This window comes from Triticum aestivum, chromosome 2D (genome assembly GCF_018294505.1).
Source record: "Triticum aestivum cultivar Chinese Spring chromosome 2D, IWGSC CS RefSeq v2.1, whole genome shotgun sequence".
Taxonomy (NCBI): Eukaryota; Viridiplantae; Streptophyta; class Magnoliopsida; order Poales; family Poaceae; genus Triticum; species Triticum aestivum.
Window position 1 is genome coordinate 27,304,471 of NC_057799.1, and position 17,678 is coordinate 27,322,148.

At 43.1% G+C, this 17,678-nt stretch overlaps 3 protein-coding genes across 3 annotated transcripts; 2 read left to right on the forward strand and 1 right to left on the reverse strand.

Annotated features, from left to right (window-relative positions):
• Window positions 1–2,209: 2,209 nt before the first annotated feature.
• On the forward strand, window positions 2,210–3,800 carry LOC123051237 (protein FEZ-like). Its single transcript, XM_044474052.1, has 3 exons — window positions 2,210–2,481; window positions 2,733–3,037; window positions 3,130–3,800. The coding sequence occupies exons 1-3, from the start codon at window positions 2,304–2,306 to the stop codon at window positions 3,790–3,792; spliced, it is 1,146 nt and encodes a 381-aa protein (XP_044329987.1). The 5' UTR covers window positions 2,210–2,303; the 3' UTR covers window positions 3,793–3,800.
• Window positions 3,801–6,455: 2,655 nt separating this feature from the next.
• On the forward strand, window positions 6,456–8,161 carry LOC123051238 (protein FEZ-like). The gene is made up of 3 exons (XM_044474053.1): window positions 6,456–6,645; window positions 6,984–7,288; window positions 7,380–8,161. The coding sequence occupies exons 1-3, from the start codon at window positions 6,468–6,470 to the stop codon at window positions 7,977–7,979; spliced, it is 1,083 nt and encodes a 360-aa protein (XP_044329988.1). The 5' UTR covers window positions 6,456–6,467; the 3' UTR covers window positions 7,980–8,161.
• Window positions 8,162–10,208: 2,047 nt separating this feature from the next.
• LOC123051234 (pentatricopeptide repeat-containing protein At1g10270) lies at window positions 10,209–13,656 on the reverse strand. Its single transcript, XM_044474048.1, has 2 exons — window positions 10,692–13,656; window positions 10,209–10,569 (listed from the first exon to the last, which is right to left on the reverse strand). The coding sequence occupies exon 1, from the start codon at window positions 13,593–13,595 to the stop codon at window positions 10,743–10,745; it is 2,853 nt and encodes a 950-aa protein (XP_044329983.1). The 5' UTR covers window positions 13,596–13,656; the 3' UTR covers window positions 10,209–10,569; window positions 10,692–10,742.
• Between the last annotated feature and the right edge of the window lie 4,022 nt (window positions 13,657–17,678).

A 17,678-nucleotide genomic window follows, 5' to 3' on the forward strand; every position in this document is an offset into this window, starting at 1 on the left:
TTTGCTTTGCCTTGAATATCATAAAAAGCATATTTTACCACCTGCATTAATATTCTTTTTAGGATTCAGGTTGGCACTATGGAGCTACCAACAACTGTGCACCTAGTTTAATTTCAAGCTTGTGGAAGCAAACATCCGTACATACTTTGAAGAAACAAAAGAAGACAAAATTGGCGACAAATGGTTAGCAAAAAGAACATGATGCAGTCATAACATGAAACCATGTACTAAGCTGCGAGCCACTGGAACTTAACTTCTTGGATATCTAAAGGCGGAGATGATACTCGGCAACAGCACAGTAGTGATGTGCACTCATCGTAAGTTGACCTCTCAAATTCCAAGAATTCATCAACAGAGTAGGACCATACAGCTGTGATTCTTCTTGTCATTACAGTCAATTCGCAAGAACTTATATCTGCAGCAGCGAAAAATGCTTTAGTAATAATGCTTCAAGGGCTGTACTTGTTTAACATTTCACTGAGGAAGTTACAAAACACACAAATGAAGGGTGAGAAATTTTTCGAAGATACTGTACATGACCTGAACAAGCATTTAGTGCAAAGGCTGTAGTTTAAATTGAGAAGATATCTGGGGATGGTGATAAGAAAGTTAATTCTAGATCAAGACTCTAAACATGCACTTGGTGAATGTTGGTTGCACATAGCACTTGCACTTACACATGTTTATTACAACCATAGCAAATAAAAAGCTGAAGTGGATTTGCAGAACACAGTGCACCGCAAATCCACAATCATCCTGGCAACAGGCATCCGACAGAAGAAGCAGGAGCAGCAAAGATAAGCTGTCTTACAAGTTACAAGGCAACAACGGCGGAGCTATGTCTATAGCTGAGGGGGCTATGCCCCCAACCCAACAGAAATTCATGAAGGATTTTTTTTTTGGAGGGGCATAATTAGAACAAAGTATTCTCATTACCCCTACAAACATGTATACTTTCTTTTTGGCCCCCCCGACAATGCAGTCAAGCTCCGCCAGTGCAAGGCAAACATCAAATACTGGATACAGTTAACAGCGCGTAATGAGTACTTGAGTAGTTGTACAAGTGCTGAGATATGTATGACTAGTCAACTCATGAACAAATATTATTAAATAGTATGATGACTGTACGGGCTTGAATGTGTGCATATTTTGCACTAGTACATTCAAGCAGCACTGCAGCAGAGCTGGACATGAGCCACTGCTACATCAATCATCAGTTCGTCACCAGCATGTGCGCGGTTAACCAAGCTGATGTACTCACTGTTGAAGCAAAGCTAGACCGTGCGCCTTTCCACCATGGCAACTCAAGCGATTAAAATTTAGCCTACAAAACTGTGCTTAGAATAAGGACCTTCTGTTCCGACACTCACTAGCAGTCACACACGTCAGATTATACAAAAGTGCAAAAGATCACACTGGTAACGGCATCACTAAAAAAATGTAAAAAAGGAAATTACACTGGCAAGGCCATCACTATCTCTGCGTAATCAACCCGTACGCCTCACTCTCTAACACGCACGGCGCACACACATTGAAGCTTATCCTAATCAAATACAGATTACATATGAATGCTCCCAAAGCCTAGATCAGTCAAGTAAAATCACATAAAGTCCCGTGAAACAGAGAAATTTGGTTTCAGATATTAAATAAATGAATATAAATATTCATTGACGTTTTTTTAAGCCAAAGGTGCTCCAGAAGAATTTCATAGTTCTGGTTACTGAGCATACTGGGGTACTATCAAATACTGGATACCAAAAAAAAAGATCAAGATCAAATCTAGAAGGCAAGTGTTGTACAGTTTAAGAACGTTTTGACTGCCATACATGAATATTCTAAGTGTGAACTGAAAGTGACTTGCATCCCTTCATGCTACTCAGCTTGTCTTTCTTGAGATACTAATCCAGCATTAAATTAATCGTGACGGCTGCCTGGATGTGACTGGCATCCCTTGATGCTACTCAGCTTATTAAACTAATTGAAAGTGTAATCGATCCTACACTTATCATGGCAGCTTTCAAAGAGAGAAGGAACTAAAATGAATTATTCAAGGAAGACCAAAATCCTTCGGACCTGTGGCCTACTGGCCTGTGGACCTCATCCAGCCGCTCCAGGTAGCGCAAGCCTCTTATATAAATACACGTGGTCTGTACGTAGTAGACTGCATCCCAACATCTGTACTGCACATCTCTTGGTGACTGTCTTCACCTTAGCAGCTTCATCCCAGGAAACCATTCACTAGCCCACTGCACAAGCAGTACAACAAGGCCAGTTGCACAAGTACTCATACTTTTGTGAGAGATATGGAGTGCAGAGATGATGTCAAATCAGAAGAGATCCTCATGCCTGGGTTCCGGTTCCACCCTACCGATGAAGAGCTGGTTAGTTTCTACCTCAAGAAGAAGATCCAGCAGAAGCCCATCTCCATTGAACTCATCAGGCAGCTGGACATCTACAAGTTTGATCCATGGGACCTCCCAAGTAAGCAAGTTGCCTTTGTATCTTCCAAGGAGAGGTTAGGAATTAGGATGCCGATTCAACACAAGTTGGTTTCATTGATCTTTAGTCAAGTAGGAAAACCAGGACATTCTTCTGCTCATCCGTCTAGTGGAGTTTCAGTTGAAAGAAATCATCAGTAGTATTAATCATCTTCGCATGGCAAGATAATCTATAGATGGGTTACTCACCTTACTGCAAAGTCTAACAACTTGACTGTTCCTTCTCAACGACAGAGCTTGCGAACACCGGCGGTGAGACAGAGTGGTACTTCTACTGCCCAAGGGACCGCAAATATCGAAACAGCGCGAGGCCAAACCGAGTTACAGCAGCTGGGTTCTGGAAGGCCACTGGAACAGATAGGCCAATTTACTCCTCCAAGGGCACCAGGTGTGTAGGCCTGAAGAAGTCACTTGTATTCTACAAAGGCAGAGCAGCAAGAGGAATCAAAACCGACTGGATGATGCATGAGTTCAGGCTTCCTTCGCTTGCCGATCCATCACTTCCCAAGAGACCAATCGACAAGACCATCCCACTCAACGTACGCATTTCAATTCATATCCTGTAGTTACAGAGCTGAATTCCAATGTTATGTGGATTTCTGAAGGCCACTTTTTCTGTTGCCAAAAACAGGACTCTTGGACCATATGTAGGATCTTCAAGAAGACCAGCTCGATGGCGGTGCAACAGGCGCTGACTCACACTTGGGAGCCTCCATTGCCTGGGGCAACTAAGCAAGATCTCTTCTCCGCCATGCAAGCTTCTCATTTTGCTTCAGAGAGCTCCTCCAACTCATTGCAAGTTGCAGCTGCGGCACCATCAAGTCAGTTCGACAGCAAATATGGCTTCCAAGGACAGCAGCAGTTTCAGAAACCCAACAACACACAGGAGGGTGGCTCTTCATGCAAGGTCATAAGCTTCAACTGCAGTCCATCTCCACAAATCCTGAAAGGCCCCATCATCTTGCCATTCCAAACACAGCCGCCATCACAGAAGCCCATGCTGCACACTGCGCCACCATTCTTCTTCGGGGCGCAGTTTGGGCAGCCTGAGCAGATCACTGGTTTTGTGACTGGTTCTTCTGAAGATGTAAATGCCGAAATGAGCTGCAGGGACCAAGAGTCATCCACAATGAAGCATGGTGATACTTCCCACATGAAGAATGAGTGGGAGGCTCCGAGGAGACTCAACTTCCCATTCGATTTAGGAGCAGACTCTTCAGATGACTGGGAGTGCAACATACCTTGGGAATCCTTTCTTAGCCCAACAGTCCCTGCTGAGATAACACAGTATTAGATACTTAGCTTGCCCTACACAGAGTCACCTTCATATGTTAGCATTTCTGTTAGCGAAGGCACCAGCTACTGTTTGTACAGTTTTGGGTTAGATGTATCATATATATACTAGTAAGCTATAGCATTGTTAACAGCAGAGCTAATAGAGAGAAGGATATGGATATATACATGCATTTGGCGTAGTGTGTGTACATTTTAAGCTGAGTGCTGTTAGTATGCTCTACTTTGAGTGGAGAGTAATGAACATATGTACAAGTCACAAGCTTGCAATGGATTGCCAAACCCTAAAACGTGCAAGATGCTGAAAAGATGGGAAATGTATCACCAAATGGCTCTTTCTGATAATAAAGTAGGAAATGGTGTTTCATTTTCTAACATGTCTAAAGTTTGAAGGAAATACTGATTTTGCTCCCCATGCCTTGGGTAGATAACGATGAATCACTCATCGAGATCTTCCAAGGCTGTAGGAAAGAATAGACATCATACACAGGAATAAAAAGGAAGGTTAGTTCAACAAAAGAAGCCTTTGAAAATGAATCCTCATGGCTTTGCTTTGCCTTGACTATTATAAAAAGCATATTTATCACCTGCATCAATATTCTTTTTAGGATTCAGTTTGGCACTATGAGGCTACCAATGACTGTGCACCTAGTTTAAAAACAATAAAGAATTTCAAGCTTGTGATGCAGTCATAACGTGAAACCATGGACTAAGCCTGTGAGCCACTAACATAACTTCTTGGATATCTAAAAGCAGAGATGACACTGGGCAACGTTGAAGTAGTGATATGCACTCATCGTAAACTGACCTCTATAAATCCCAAGTATTCATCAACAAAGTAGGACCATACAGCTGTGAATCTTCCTGTCATTACAGTCAATCTGCAGAGAACTTATATCTGCAGCAGCAAACAATGCTTAGGTAATAGTACTTCAAAGACGGTACTTGCTTAACAATTTCACTGAGAAAGTTACAAAATACTCCCTCCGTTCCTAAATAAGTCTTTTTAGAGGTTTCAAATGGACTACAACATACGGATGTATATGGACATATTTTAGAGTAGATTCACTCATTTTGCTCTGCATGTAGTCACTTGTTGAAGACTCTAAAAAGACTTAAATTTTGGAACGGAGGGAGTACAAATGAAGGGTGAGAGAATTCGGAAAGATATTGTACATGACCTGAACAAGCATTTAGGGTAAGGCTGCAGTTTAAATTGAAAAGATATTTGGGGATGATGGTAAGAAAAATAATTCTAAGATCAAGACTCTAAACATGCACTTGGTGAATGTTGGTAGCACATCTACAGTACAGTAGCAGGAGCTGCAGCAACAAAAAATAAACAAGCTGTCTTACAAAGCAAACATCAAATACTGGATATATTTAACAGCGGGTAATGAATACTTGAGTAGTTGTACAAGTGCTGACATATGCAAGGATGACTAATCAACTCATGAACAAATATTATTAAATAGTATGATGAGTTGATGACTGCACGGGCTTGAATGTGTGTAAATATTTTGTACATTCGAATAGCAGAGCTGGACATGAGCCACTATAAATCATGACCAGCCTGTGCACGATTGACCAAACTGATGTACTCGCTGTTGGAGCAAAGCTGGACTGCACGCCTTTCCACCGTGGCAACTCAAGCGATTAAAATTTAGCCTACAAACTGTGCTTGGAATAAGGACCTTCTGTTCCAACACTCGCTAGCAGAGTCATTCACGCTAGTTTATACAGAAGTGCAAAAGGATCACACTGGTAAGGCCATCACTACTAAAAAAATGCAAACAAAGAAAGTACACTGGTAAGGCCATCACTATCCCTGGGTAATCAGTCTGTACGTCTCTCTCACACACGCACGCGCACACATATTGAAGCTCATCCTAATCAAATGCAAATTACATACAAATGCACCTAAAGCCTAGACTAGTCAGGAAAACTGCATAAAAAACACATGAAATGGAGAATTTTGGTTTCAGACATCAAAATCAGAAGAGTATAAATATTCATTGACGTTTCATGAAGCCTCAAGAAGAGTTGCAGAGTTTCAGTTACTGACGTAATTGGGGTACTCCTACTATGTATTATTATGTTTTTTTTATCTGAGGAGGCCAAAGATGAAACACAAAAAATCAAAACTAAATCTAGAAGGCAAGTGTTGTACATTTTAAGAATGTTTTGACTGCCGCACGTGAATATTCTAAGTGTGAACTGAAAATGATTGGCATCCCTTCATGCTACTCAGCTTGTCTTTGTTGAGATACTAATCCAGTATTAAACTAATCGTGACGGCTGCCTCAAAAGGGACGGGCACCCCTTCATGCTACTCAGCTTGTCTTCGTTGAGATACTAATCCAGCATTAAAATTAATCATGGCAGCTTTCAAACAGAGAAGGAACTAAAGCGAATTATTAAAGGTGGACCAAAATCCTTCGGACCTCATCCAGCCGCTCCAAATAGCTCAAGCCTTGTATATAAATACACACAGTGTGTGCGTAGTAGACTGCATCACAACATCTGTAGTGCACATCTCTCAGCGATTGTCTTCACCTTAGCAGATTCATCCCAAGAAGCCATTCACTAGCTCACTGCACAAGCAGTACAACAAGGACAAGTAGCCTTTGCAAGTTTGTCGCCAGTTGCAGAAGTACTCAGACCTTTGTGAGAGATATGGAGGGCAGAGATGATGTCAAATCAGATGAGATCCTCCTGCCTGGGTTCCGGTTCCATCCTACCGACGAAGAGCTGGTTAGTTTCTACCTCAAGAAGAAGATCCAGCAGAAGCCCATCTCCATTGAGCTCATCATGCAGCAGGACATCTACAAGTTTGATCCATGGGACCTCCCAAGTAAGCAAGCTTGCATCTACATCTCCTTGTTTATACTACATCTTATTTTCCTCATGAATAGAATGGGATGGAATTAATTGGCTTTTGAGTTTTCAAAACTTGTATCTTCCAAGGAGAGGTTAGGCATTAGGATGCTGATTCGACACAAGTTGTTTCATTGATCTTTAGTTAAGTAGGAACAAGGACAATCTCGTGCTCATCCATCTAGCTAGTAGAGATTCAGTTGAAAGAAATCAGCAGTAGTATTGATTATCTTTGCATGGCAAGCTAACCTAGAATAGATGGGTTACTCACCTTACTGCAAAGTCTAACTTGAATGTGTTCCTTGTCAACGACAGAGCTTGCGAGCACCAGCAGTGAGACAGAGTGGTACTTCTACTGCCCAAGGGACCGGAAATATCGCAACAGCGCGAGGCCAAACCGGGTCACAGCAGCTGGTTTCTGGAAAGCCACAGGAACAGATAGGCCGATTTACTCCTCCGAGGGCACCAGGTGCGTAGGCCTGAAGAAGTCCCTTGTCTTCTACAAAGGCAGAGCGGCAAGAGGGATCAAAACCGACTGGATGATGCATGAGTTCAGGCTTCCTTCGCTCACCGATCCATCACTTCCCAAGAGACCGATCGACAAGAACATCCCGCTTAATGTACGCATTTCAATTCATATTATGTAGTTGCAGAGCTAAATTCCAATGTTATGTGGAATTCTTAAGGAACTTTTTCTGTTGCCGAAAACAGGACTCTTGGACCATATGCAGAATTTTCAAGAAGACCGGTTCGATGGCTGCGCAACGTGCGCTGTCTCATGCTTGGGGGGCTCCATTGCCTGGGGCAACTGAGCAACAACATCTCCTCTCCGCCATGCAAACGGGGCAAGCTTCACATTTTGCTTCGGAGAGCTCCACTCGCTCATTGCAAGTTGCAGCAGTGGCACCATCAAATCAGTTCATAAGTTTCAACTGTGGTCCATCTCCGCAAGTCTTCAAAGGTCCCACCATCTTGCCATTCCAAACACAGGCGCCATCACACAAGCCCGTGCTGCGCACTGCGCCACCATCGCTCTTCTTCGATGCGCACTTTGGGCAGCCTGAGCAGATCGCTGGATTTGTGACTGGTTCTTCTGCGGATGTAAATGCCAGCATGAGCTGCAGGGACCAAGAGTCATCCACAACGAAGCATGGCGGTAATTTCAGGAGCATGAACAATGAGTGGGAAGCTCCGGGGAGACTCGACTTCCCATTCGGTTTAGTAGAAGACTCTTCAGATGACTGGGAGTGCAACATACCTTGGGAATCCTTTCTTAGCCCAACAGTCCCTGCTGAGATCCCACAGCACTAGATGCCTAGCCTGCCCTACAAGGAGTGGAAGGTGTGCGCCACCTTCATCTGTCAGCATTTCTGTTAGCAAAGGCACCAGCTATTGTTTGTTTAGTTTTGGATCAGATGTACTGTATATACTAGTAAGCTATACCCTTGTTAACAGCAGTGCTAACAGAGAGAAGGATATATACATACATACATTGGGCGTATCGTGTATACATTTTATTTCAAGGTGGGTGATGGTGTACATGGAGTGAAGAGTACTGAACATATGATAAATCAATGGATTAAATACCCTGATAATAGAAAGGTACAACTTTTGGAACGCTCTAAACTCAAAAGGTCTGTCTCTCACCTGCTAAACATTTAACTCGAGGCAACTAAACCTTTCATCACCACCATCAGGAGTACTTTTCAATTTTTCATTGTGTACAAAACAGCAGCGCAACGTCAATTTCAGAGGAGCTCTACTTTGCGGCTATCTTGTCTTTGGTTTTCTGAATTTTCAGGACCTTTTTGGTAATCTTCTGCTCTTTGACTGAGAAAGCACGAATAATCCTGCACAGCCATAGTTGCAACTTATGAGTACAAGATGACAGATTATTGAACTTCACAAATCAGCATATATCTAGCTTTTATTTGCTCACCTCTCTCTAAAAGCAGCTCCAGAAAGCCCTCCACCATAAGCACTCCTGCGGTTCCTAAAAACCTGGACCTTTTGTACTCAGTACACCTGAGGTGAGGAATCTGAAAATGAGAACTTGCAGTATGAACCTCAAGTGGAACTATTAACATTACAATCAGAGAAATGAGTGGTATCAGTAACATGACAAACCAGCAATTACAATGCCACAGATCGTACCAATTGCTTTCAACGACCAAATTATCTCATTCATCTTGCAGTACAATTTCCTCCTAATGCAACCAAATGAAGTGTATGTGCACACGGGTGATAGATGAAAGCATATTTTACTACATGTATCAAGCTTCTTTTTAGGATTCAGGTAACTTCAGAGTTCATGATTTGGAGTGAAGCAATGGCAGTATGGGGCTACCAACGACTGTGTGCCTAGTTCAAACAGACAATAAGGAATTTCAAGCTTGTGGAAGCAAAGATGCATGCACACTACGGAGAAACAAAAGAAGATAAAATTGGCGACAAATGGCTAGCAAAAACAACATGATGCAGTAATAACGTGAAACTGTGAACTAAGCTTGTGAGACACCAGAAAGTAACTTCTTGGATATCTAAAAGCGGGGATGATACTGGGCAACAAGTGAAGTAATGATCTGCACTCATCATAAGCTGGCCTCTTAAATTTCAAGCATTAATCTACAGAGGACCATACAGCATGTGAACCTTCTTGTCATGACAGTCAATTAGCAAGAAATTATATCTCAAGCAGCAAATAATCTTTGGCAATAATATTTCAAGGGCTGTAATTGCTTAAGAATTTAACTGAGGAAGTTACAGGACGCGCAAATGAAGAGTGAAATCACACAAAAATTTCAAATATACTGTACATGACTGGAACAAGCATTTAAAGTAATGATGCAGATTAAATTGAGAAGATGTTTGCAGATGGTGGTAAGAGCCAATGAAGGGAAAACTAATTCTAGTCAAGACTCTAAAGATGCACTTGGTGAATGTTGGTTGCACATCTGCACTTGCACTTGTTTATTACAAACCATAGCCAATAAAAAGCTAGTATATCACAAAGTAGACCTGTCAATTACCAAGTTCCATGAGCTATTCTTGACTCAACAACACTTGCAGAACACTGCACACCACTCTCATCCTGGCATCGGGCATCCAACATAAGTAGCAGGAGCAGCACCACCAGAAATCAACAAACTGTCTTATATAGCAAACATCAAACACAGGATATAATTAACAGTGGGTAATGAGTAGTTGTAGAAGTGCTGAAATATGCAAGGAACATGACTAGTATTTCTTAATTAAGCTACATTAGCCATTAAATAAAAGGCTGTTCCTCGGAAAAGTTGAACCTTGTGCAGAGTGCAGACTTACCCTTATAGTAAGATCATCAGCCATGTATCCAATAGACAGCATTCAAAAGTAAGATTGTAGTGGCGTCGACCATCATCTGTTTCAGACAGAAGATTTGGCAACGGCATACCATTGTCAATGGTGAACATGCAGTGCCAATAACAGATATGTGGGCTTAAATTCTAGTTCTGGCGTCATTTTAAACATAAAACCAAAAACATGTTATGGAACCAAAACTGAAAGAAACACCAGTCTATGCAGTGGACATCTCTGTGATAAAACAATATCATATCAAGTTCATACTACGTACAAGGTACTCCAAATAAAATTGCTCATACTGCTAAAACCCTCACTAACTGTTCAGGTGGATACGATGATCCAACTCATTGTGAATGTGAATTCTCAAGCCCAATTATTACAATCCTATTATTGACCAATGATGGTCAAATGTGCAAATGATGACAGCCAACAAGTCTGAAAGTTACTAGAACCCGACCCATTTTAATCACCCGCTTCCAGCAGTTTTCAATCCACTAACAGACCATTCCATCCGTGCAGCAGCTTGTTAACAAAGATAAGAATTGTTTTTGGCACTTTCCTGCAAGTAGCAGAACATAAACATCAGTGGGGTCTACAAATAAGATCAAACAGTTGCACACATGGAATAAAATGTGAAATCAAATGGAATGAACACTGTTTAATTAGGGACACATGCAGTACCAGCTCATTAACTTGGGGTATATTTGGTTTGGAGCCCAAGCAAAAAAAAAACTAGTAATGCTGACTGTATTTGACCGCCATGTCGTCTGGGGCCTCAGCAGTCTGTGGTGCCTGAGTGCTAAATGTTGGTCCACCTTGACGAGAAGATCCAAGCTGATCATGCTCATTTCCTATGCGGCCATAGTGTGGGAGACTCTGAGCAGAGCCCAAACTAGACCGTTGTGCTTCAGGGGCACCAAATGATGGCCGTGATGCCTGAGGAGCACCATACCCAGGCTGCTGCACTTGATGAGTACCATACCCAGGCTGCTGCGCTTGATGAACCCCATACCCAGGCTGCTGCGCTTGATGAGCCCCATACCTGGGCTGTTGCGCTTGATGAGCCCCATACCCAGGCTGTTGTGCTTGATGAGCCCCATACCCAGGCTGTTGCGCTTGATTGGCGCCATATCTGGGCTGTTGCGCCTGTTGGGCGCCATATCCGGGCTGTTGCGCCTGATGGGCGCCATATCCGGCCTGCTGCGCCTGATGGGCGCCATATCCAGGCTGCTGCGCTTGATGAGCACCATATCCAGGCTGCTGCGCTTGATGAGCACCATACCCAGGCTGTTGCGCTTGATGAGCACCATACCCAGGCTGTTGTGCTTGCTGAGCACCATGGCCTGGCTGTTGTGCTTGGTGAGCGCCATACCCTGTCTGCCATGGACGAGATGTGCCAAACCCAGGATGTTGAGTCTCATGAGCAACATGTGTTGGTTGCTGCGGTCGACTACCAAACCCAGGCTGCACCGGTGTAGCTGAGCCAAAATTAGGTTGCTGCACTTGAGGAGCACCAACTGTTTGCTGCCAAGGGCGAGAGGTACCAAACTCTGGCTGTTGTCCATCTTGAGGCAGGGCAATCCCAGGTTGTTTTTCTTGAGGAGAAGAAATACCATGCTGCCATTTATTAGAAGCACCAACATCTGTTTTTTCAACTTGTTGGTTTCCAGACACAGGCTGCTGAAGTTTAGGAGACATCCACTCGGGTTGCCGCACTTGAGATGCACCATTGCCAGGCTGAAACGGTTGTGGAGAACCATAACCTGGTTGGCCTTGGTTAGGTGTGTAGCTGCCCCGTGTCTGATTAGATGCAAATCCTGGCAGCCCTTGAGGTGAAGTGCGAGGGCGAACCTCTGGTCTTGGCTGAGGAGGCAGTGGCACTGGTTTTTCTTCAAAAGCTTTCTCGATCTCTTCATGCCGATCGGCATTCTTGAAAATCTCACTGACAGACTCCCGGAACTCAGGAGTTGCAACAACACCACCCCTTGCCATGTCCCTCACCAGGTCCAGTGCTCTATCCAATTCCCCTTCCTTGCACAGTGCATTGACCAGGATTTCAAATGTGGTTGTGTTCGGCTTGATCTCCTTGTCAGCCATCCTTCCGTACACCTTCAAGGCATCATCAACCCGGCCAGCTTGGGAAAGTCCTTCAAACATTCTATTGAAAAAGCCAATGTTGAACTTTGGGCCGTGCTCCCTCCCATCTGCCATTTTGTAGAAGTACTGAATCGTGTCATCCACACGACCTTCCTTGAAGCACAAGTCGACCAGGAAAGTGTAGGTGTACACATCAGGAAGCACCGACTTGCTCTCCATCTCCTCAAAGAGCTTCTCTGCCTCTGCAAGCATCCCCTGCTCACAGAGCTTCCCAATGATGTTGTTGAAGCAGCCGACGTCCATCTGGACGTTCCTCCTCGGCTGGCGGTGGAACACCTCAATGGCATCCTGGAACCTGCCCTCCTTGAAGCACTGGTTGACCATGACATTGTAGGACTCGCTGTTCATGCCGATGAAGCTTGGCGGGCTGTGGTTGTCAATCATGGTCTCCCACAGGTCATTGGCCTCCTTGTGCTTGTCATGCTTGAAGAGTGTCTCGAGCAGAACGTTGCAGGTGGCGGGCGTCATCTTGAATTTCCTGTCCAGCAGAGACTTGTAATTCTCCATGGCCTCCTTGTCCATGCCTTTCTTCCAGTAGCCCTCCATGAAGCTGGTGTGCACGACGCCGTCGTACACGGTGGCCTTCTCGGTGAGCTCGGCAAAGAGCTCGAAGGCCTTGTCCCAGTCGTCGAGGCCGATGTAGCCGTCGATGAGGTTCTTGTAGACGATGGAGTCGGCGCCCTGGCCGCGGTGGTACATGCTGTGGTGGAGCTCGAGGGCCTCCTGGATGCGGCCGGCCGCGACGAGGCCCTTGGTGAGGTGGCGGTAGCTGACGGCGGAGGGGGAGAAGGAGGTGGCGCCGTCGAGCATCTCCTGGTAGGCCAGGAGCGCCTCGTCGACACGGCCGGCCTCGCAGTGGGCGAGGATGAGGGTGTTGTAGGAGACGACGTTGGGGACGATGCCGGAGCGGCGGAAGAAGAAGTCGAAGAGGGCCACGGCGTCGTCGTGGCGGCCCGCGCGGCCCATGGAGGCGGCCACGGCGTTGCAGGTGAAGACGGTGGGGCGGACGCGGGAGCTGACGGCGGCGCGGGCGGCCGCCGAGGCCCCGTCGAGGTCGCCCGAGCGGATCAGGGACTGCACGCGGTTGTGGAGGCTGAGGCGCGGGCCCACGAGGGAGGAGGTGGTGTCGGGGAGGCGGGGCGCGTTGGGGTCCCGCGGCGGGGGCGGGGCGGACGGGTCCCGCCGGAGCGCGTGGAGCGGCGGCTCGATGCGGAGGCGGCGCTTGCGGCGGCGCCGCTCCGCCGCGGCCTCCTCCGCGGAGGAGAAGGAGAAGCCGCGGGCGGGGGCGAGCAGCGCGGGGGAGAGGGCCGGGTGGGGGGTTGGGGTGGTGGTGGGTGGGAGGAGGCGAGGCTGGGGGTGGGGGACGGGGAGGCGGCGGAGGAGGAGGAGACGGCGGAGGAGGAGGAGACGGCGGAGGAGCGCCGCCATGGTCTTCCGCCGACGAGGAGCAGGGCAGGGCAGGGGAGGGAAGGGTTCTGGTGGAGCGGCGGCCACGGGGGAAGCAGAGCAACCCAAAACCCTTCACCCCCTTTCCTTTCCTTTCCTTCCCCCGATGGTTCTCTGTGGGCTTGGGCCATTTCTCCAGGCCATTTCGCTTTCATTTCGCGCTGAAAGGCCTTCGCTTCCTTCCAACCCAATTCTGGCCACTTATTCTCTAACCTCTTTCTTTCTCATTCAAAAAAAGTTACAGAAAAACGAATCCTTCTGTTTTCACATGAGTAACAAAAGTGATGAAAGGAAAACCATTCCTCGCTGCTACGGAATGACAGAATGATATAAAAGAACTCAACTAATGAGAGCCTAACTTTTTCTTAGACAATTGTGTGCATAACTTCTCCACTATGACTAGACTCCGCAATCTCATGAGTAATGGGGGAGCTACCCTTAGGCCAGGGTGGGTTGGCCTTCTCCCCCTTTCAAACAAAGTTCTTGTCGAAAACGATGATTCTATATGGCTGGGCTCATTTCGCTGGCTTGCCAGTGGTTTTCCCATTCTTATTTGTGTTTCTTCTTGTTTTTGATTATTTCCTGGTTTCTGCCTTTTTAGTTTTTTTTTTCATTTTTCTGGTCAGATTTATTTTGTCTATTCTTTTGGTTGTATGGTTTCTTTTCAATTTCAACACTTCCCTTTTTTTCTTTTCTTTGTTTTTCGTGTTTCCATCTTTTATTTCTTTTCATAAATACATGAACATTTTTTAATGCATAGATTTTTCTATTGAATTACTTGAATCAGATCGATCGATCTGCCCATACGCAACATATGTGTGCCTTAGTTTGTTTGAGTGGGAAATCACCTCGGTACGTATACGATTTCATTATATTCCCTCGGATCCATAATACTTGTCGTTCAAATGGATGTGTATAGACATATTTCAATGCTAGATACATCCGTTGGAGCGACAAGTAATATGGATCGGAGGGAGTATATCAATTAGACCTGATACATACTCCAAAATTTTGAAGAATAGAAATAATGTGGGCTGGTTTCCTATATTTCTTCAATTTTGTTGGGGCGGATGGCGATTTTCTGTGGAGTCGTCACGTATTTAGTTTAGCATGATCTCTTCCCTGTGAATCCCATGTGTCTGTTTCAACATTGTCGAGCAGCATTTGGCAGTTTGATTTGCTTTTCTCTTTGTTATGCGGAGTTTCAAAAATATATGGTTGCTCCAAAGCCAAGCTTATACGGGGCATTTTCTTTGATATGAATTCAACTTCTAAAAATAATTTTAGTCCCTAAAATGCCAAATTCATCCTACATTGATGCCCACTGGTGAAAGAACTCATTGGCGAGAGAGAAAACCTTGCTCAAAAATGTTTTGTTGATGTTATTGCATGCAAAATCAACTTGAGGGCTATTAGCACAAAACCATAGTTTTTTTAATTATCAACATATTCGCCACCATTAAGAATATTTAACAACTATGTTGCTTCCTCTCTGCAGGAGATTAAGAAAAATTAGTTGCTATAACTGCTACCTTCTTTCCTATCTAAACGCCCGGACGTATCATTCGATCGGCAATTTAACCAACATAAAATATCTATTGGCAATCTAGAGATACGTGTGATATAAAACATAAAAACATAAAAAATCTATTTTTAATGTTCATGTATTTAAAAAGGTAGGAAAAGATACACCAATAGAAACTTGAAATGTTTTATATTAAAAATAATCACTTTTATGATATAAAAAATGTATTACATTGATCCAATTGGCGATCTAGAGATACGTGTGGGGCCTTTTAAACTAGAAGAAAAGGGAGTACTCCCTCCAAGACCCGGCCGACCAGCCTAGCTTAGAGTACTTTTTTTTTTCTCTTTGAGGGAGCCTAGTTTAGAGTTAGGTTCAACATATATGCCCAAAGCCCAATTGCCACGAGTTATTGTAGTATGTAACAACGGGAATGCCAAAGCTCGCCTCCATATAGGTCGAGCTCATTTTGCTGGCTTGTCAATGGGTACTTCAGGTTTTCTATGCTTTTAAATGTTTACATAATTTTCCTTTTTAATATTTTCTTCTCGGATTACTTTTTTCTTTACTGGGATTTTGGCTTGTTTTTTAATTCTCCTTTTTCTGTTCCTTTTGTTTATTGTTTTTCCGTTTTAATAGATATATGTACATTTTTCAAATACTTTATTTTTCTCATTACCTAAAAAAATTATATTTGCATGCAGATTTAAGTTGTGCGAAAAAAATTAAAAATGTGAACACTTTTATAATTGTTTGATTATTTCCATAACCTGCATGGACACTTTATAAATTACATAATATTTCCAAACATACGTGAACACTCTGCATTTACATAAAAAATTAAGCAGGTTAATTTTTTAATTACAGCAAGAGTTTTTCATGTGTGAACATTTTTTGAAAAATGTGTGATCTGATGATTGTTTATTTTTAAAACATTTTACTAACTAAATGAATATTTTTTAGCGCCAATTTAAGAAAAAAATATGAACTTTAATTAATATGCGTGAAAATTGAAGATACATGAACATTTCTTTTAAAAAATTGAACATTTGTAAATTACATGAACATTTCAATAAAATGTGTGAACAATTTTTGAATAAATGTGAACATTCTTCATATCACACTATTATTTTTACTGGTTTATTTTTAAATTATATATAAAAATTAATAAGGCAACAATCTTGAAATAAGATTAAAAAATTATTAGAAATACATGAACACTTTTGGCTTCACACACAACTAGTGAAGTAAATAAATTTTCAAAATGTAGTAGTTCAATGGAAAAAGGGGGTTTTAACCAGGGGAAAATATAAAAATGGTGGACATCATATGGGTGGAGGCGAGGCGGGCAACCAACACGGTTAGTGGGCCATGTCCTGCTTATCACACGCTATTAGAGGCACATAGGAGCCCCACATATGTGTGTGTGTGTGTGTGTGTGTGAGCTCGTATATACGCCCGAAGCGGATGGTAAGGAGGCTTCACAAGATGGAAGAGTAATGTGCTAGCACTCAAGGGGCCCGTTAATACATGTTGTTTTATTTATTACAGAAATATTCAACCTTCTCTTTAGTGAATTTAAAAGAATAGTAAAAATACAACTGAAATACTAAAGAGATTTTATGAAAAGTTAATATAATCTTCATATATAGCAAAATAACATTCATCTCATATTGAAGAATTGCACGAAAAAAGATTATGTTAGTGTGTGTGGGTGGGGGAGGGGGGTCTTAAAAATTCCATGCATTTGGGAAAAAAATCATGTGCCTGAAATAGTTCTTTATGCATGTAAAAATGTAAATTTATAAGAAGGTTCGTTACATTTGAGGTAAGTTGTTCATTTGTATCAGAATAAATGGTCATGTCATCTTAAAAGGGTTCAATATTTCTCTCCAATAAAAAGATACATCAAAAAGAAAAGGAGTGAAAGCCCCCAAAGAAACAAAAACATAAAAGAAAATGGGAAGAAGAAAAGAGGAAAACGGAGACAAGACAGAATATGAATCAAAATATATTGACTTTTTTAACACACGTTTTTGTTTTCAAAATTTTGTGAACATAATAATATCAGTCGATGAACATTACTTTAAATTTTAGGAACATTACTTTCTTAATATTAGCATTTTCGTAAATATGAGCATTTGTAGGCATACAAACTTTTTCAAAAAAAGTTCATGAATATGTTTTAAGCAATAGAATTTTTTACAAATACGTATGGATGAATTTTTTTTCACGAATACTTGTATTTTCAGAATGAACTTTAATAATAAAAATAAGTAAAATAAATTGGAACTAAAAATTACAAACCTTTATTGGGCTGGCCGAGGTAGCAACCCTGTGCGTTTTTGGGGTCTAGGACCACCCTGTGCGTATAGAGAGGATCAGGGCTCCCCTCAAATAAAAAAAATAAAAAATCCGGGGTCCGGCCAACTGGTACGGTACCCGTGGCGATCCGGCCGGCCGATCGTAACAAACATTTCCGAGACCTACCTACGGTTAGCTACACCGATGGATCTTCTAATTACTTTTACCAAACCCTA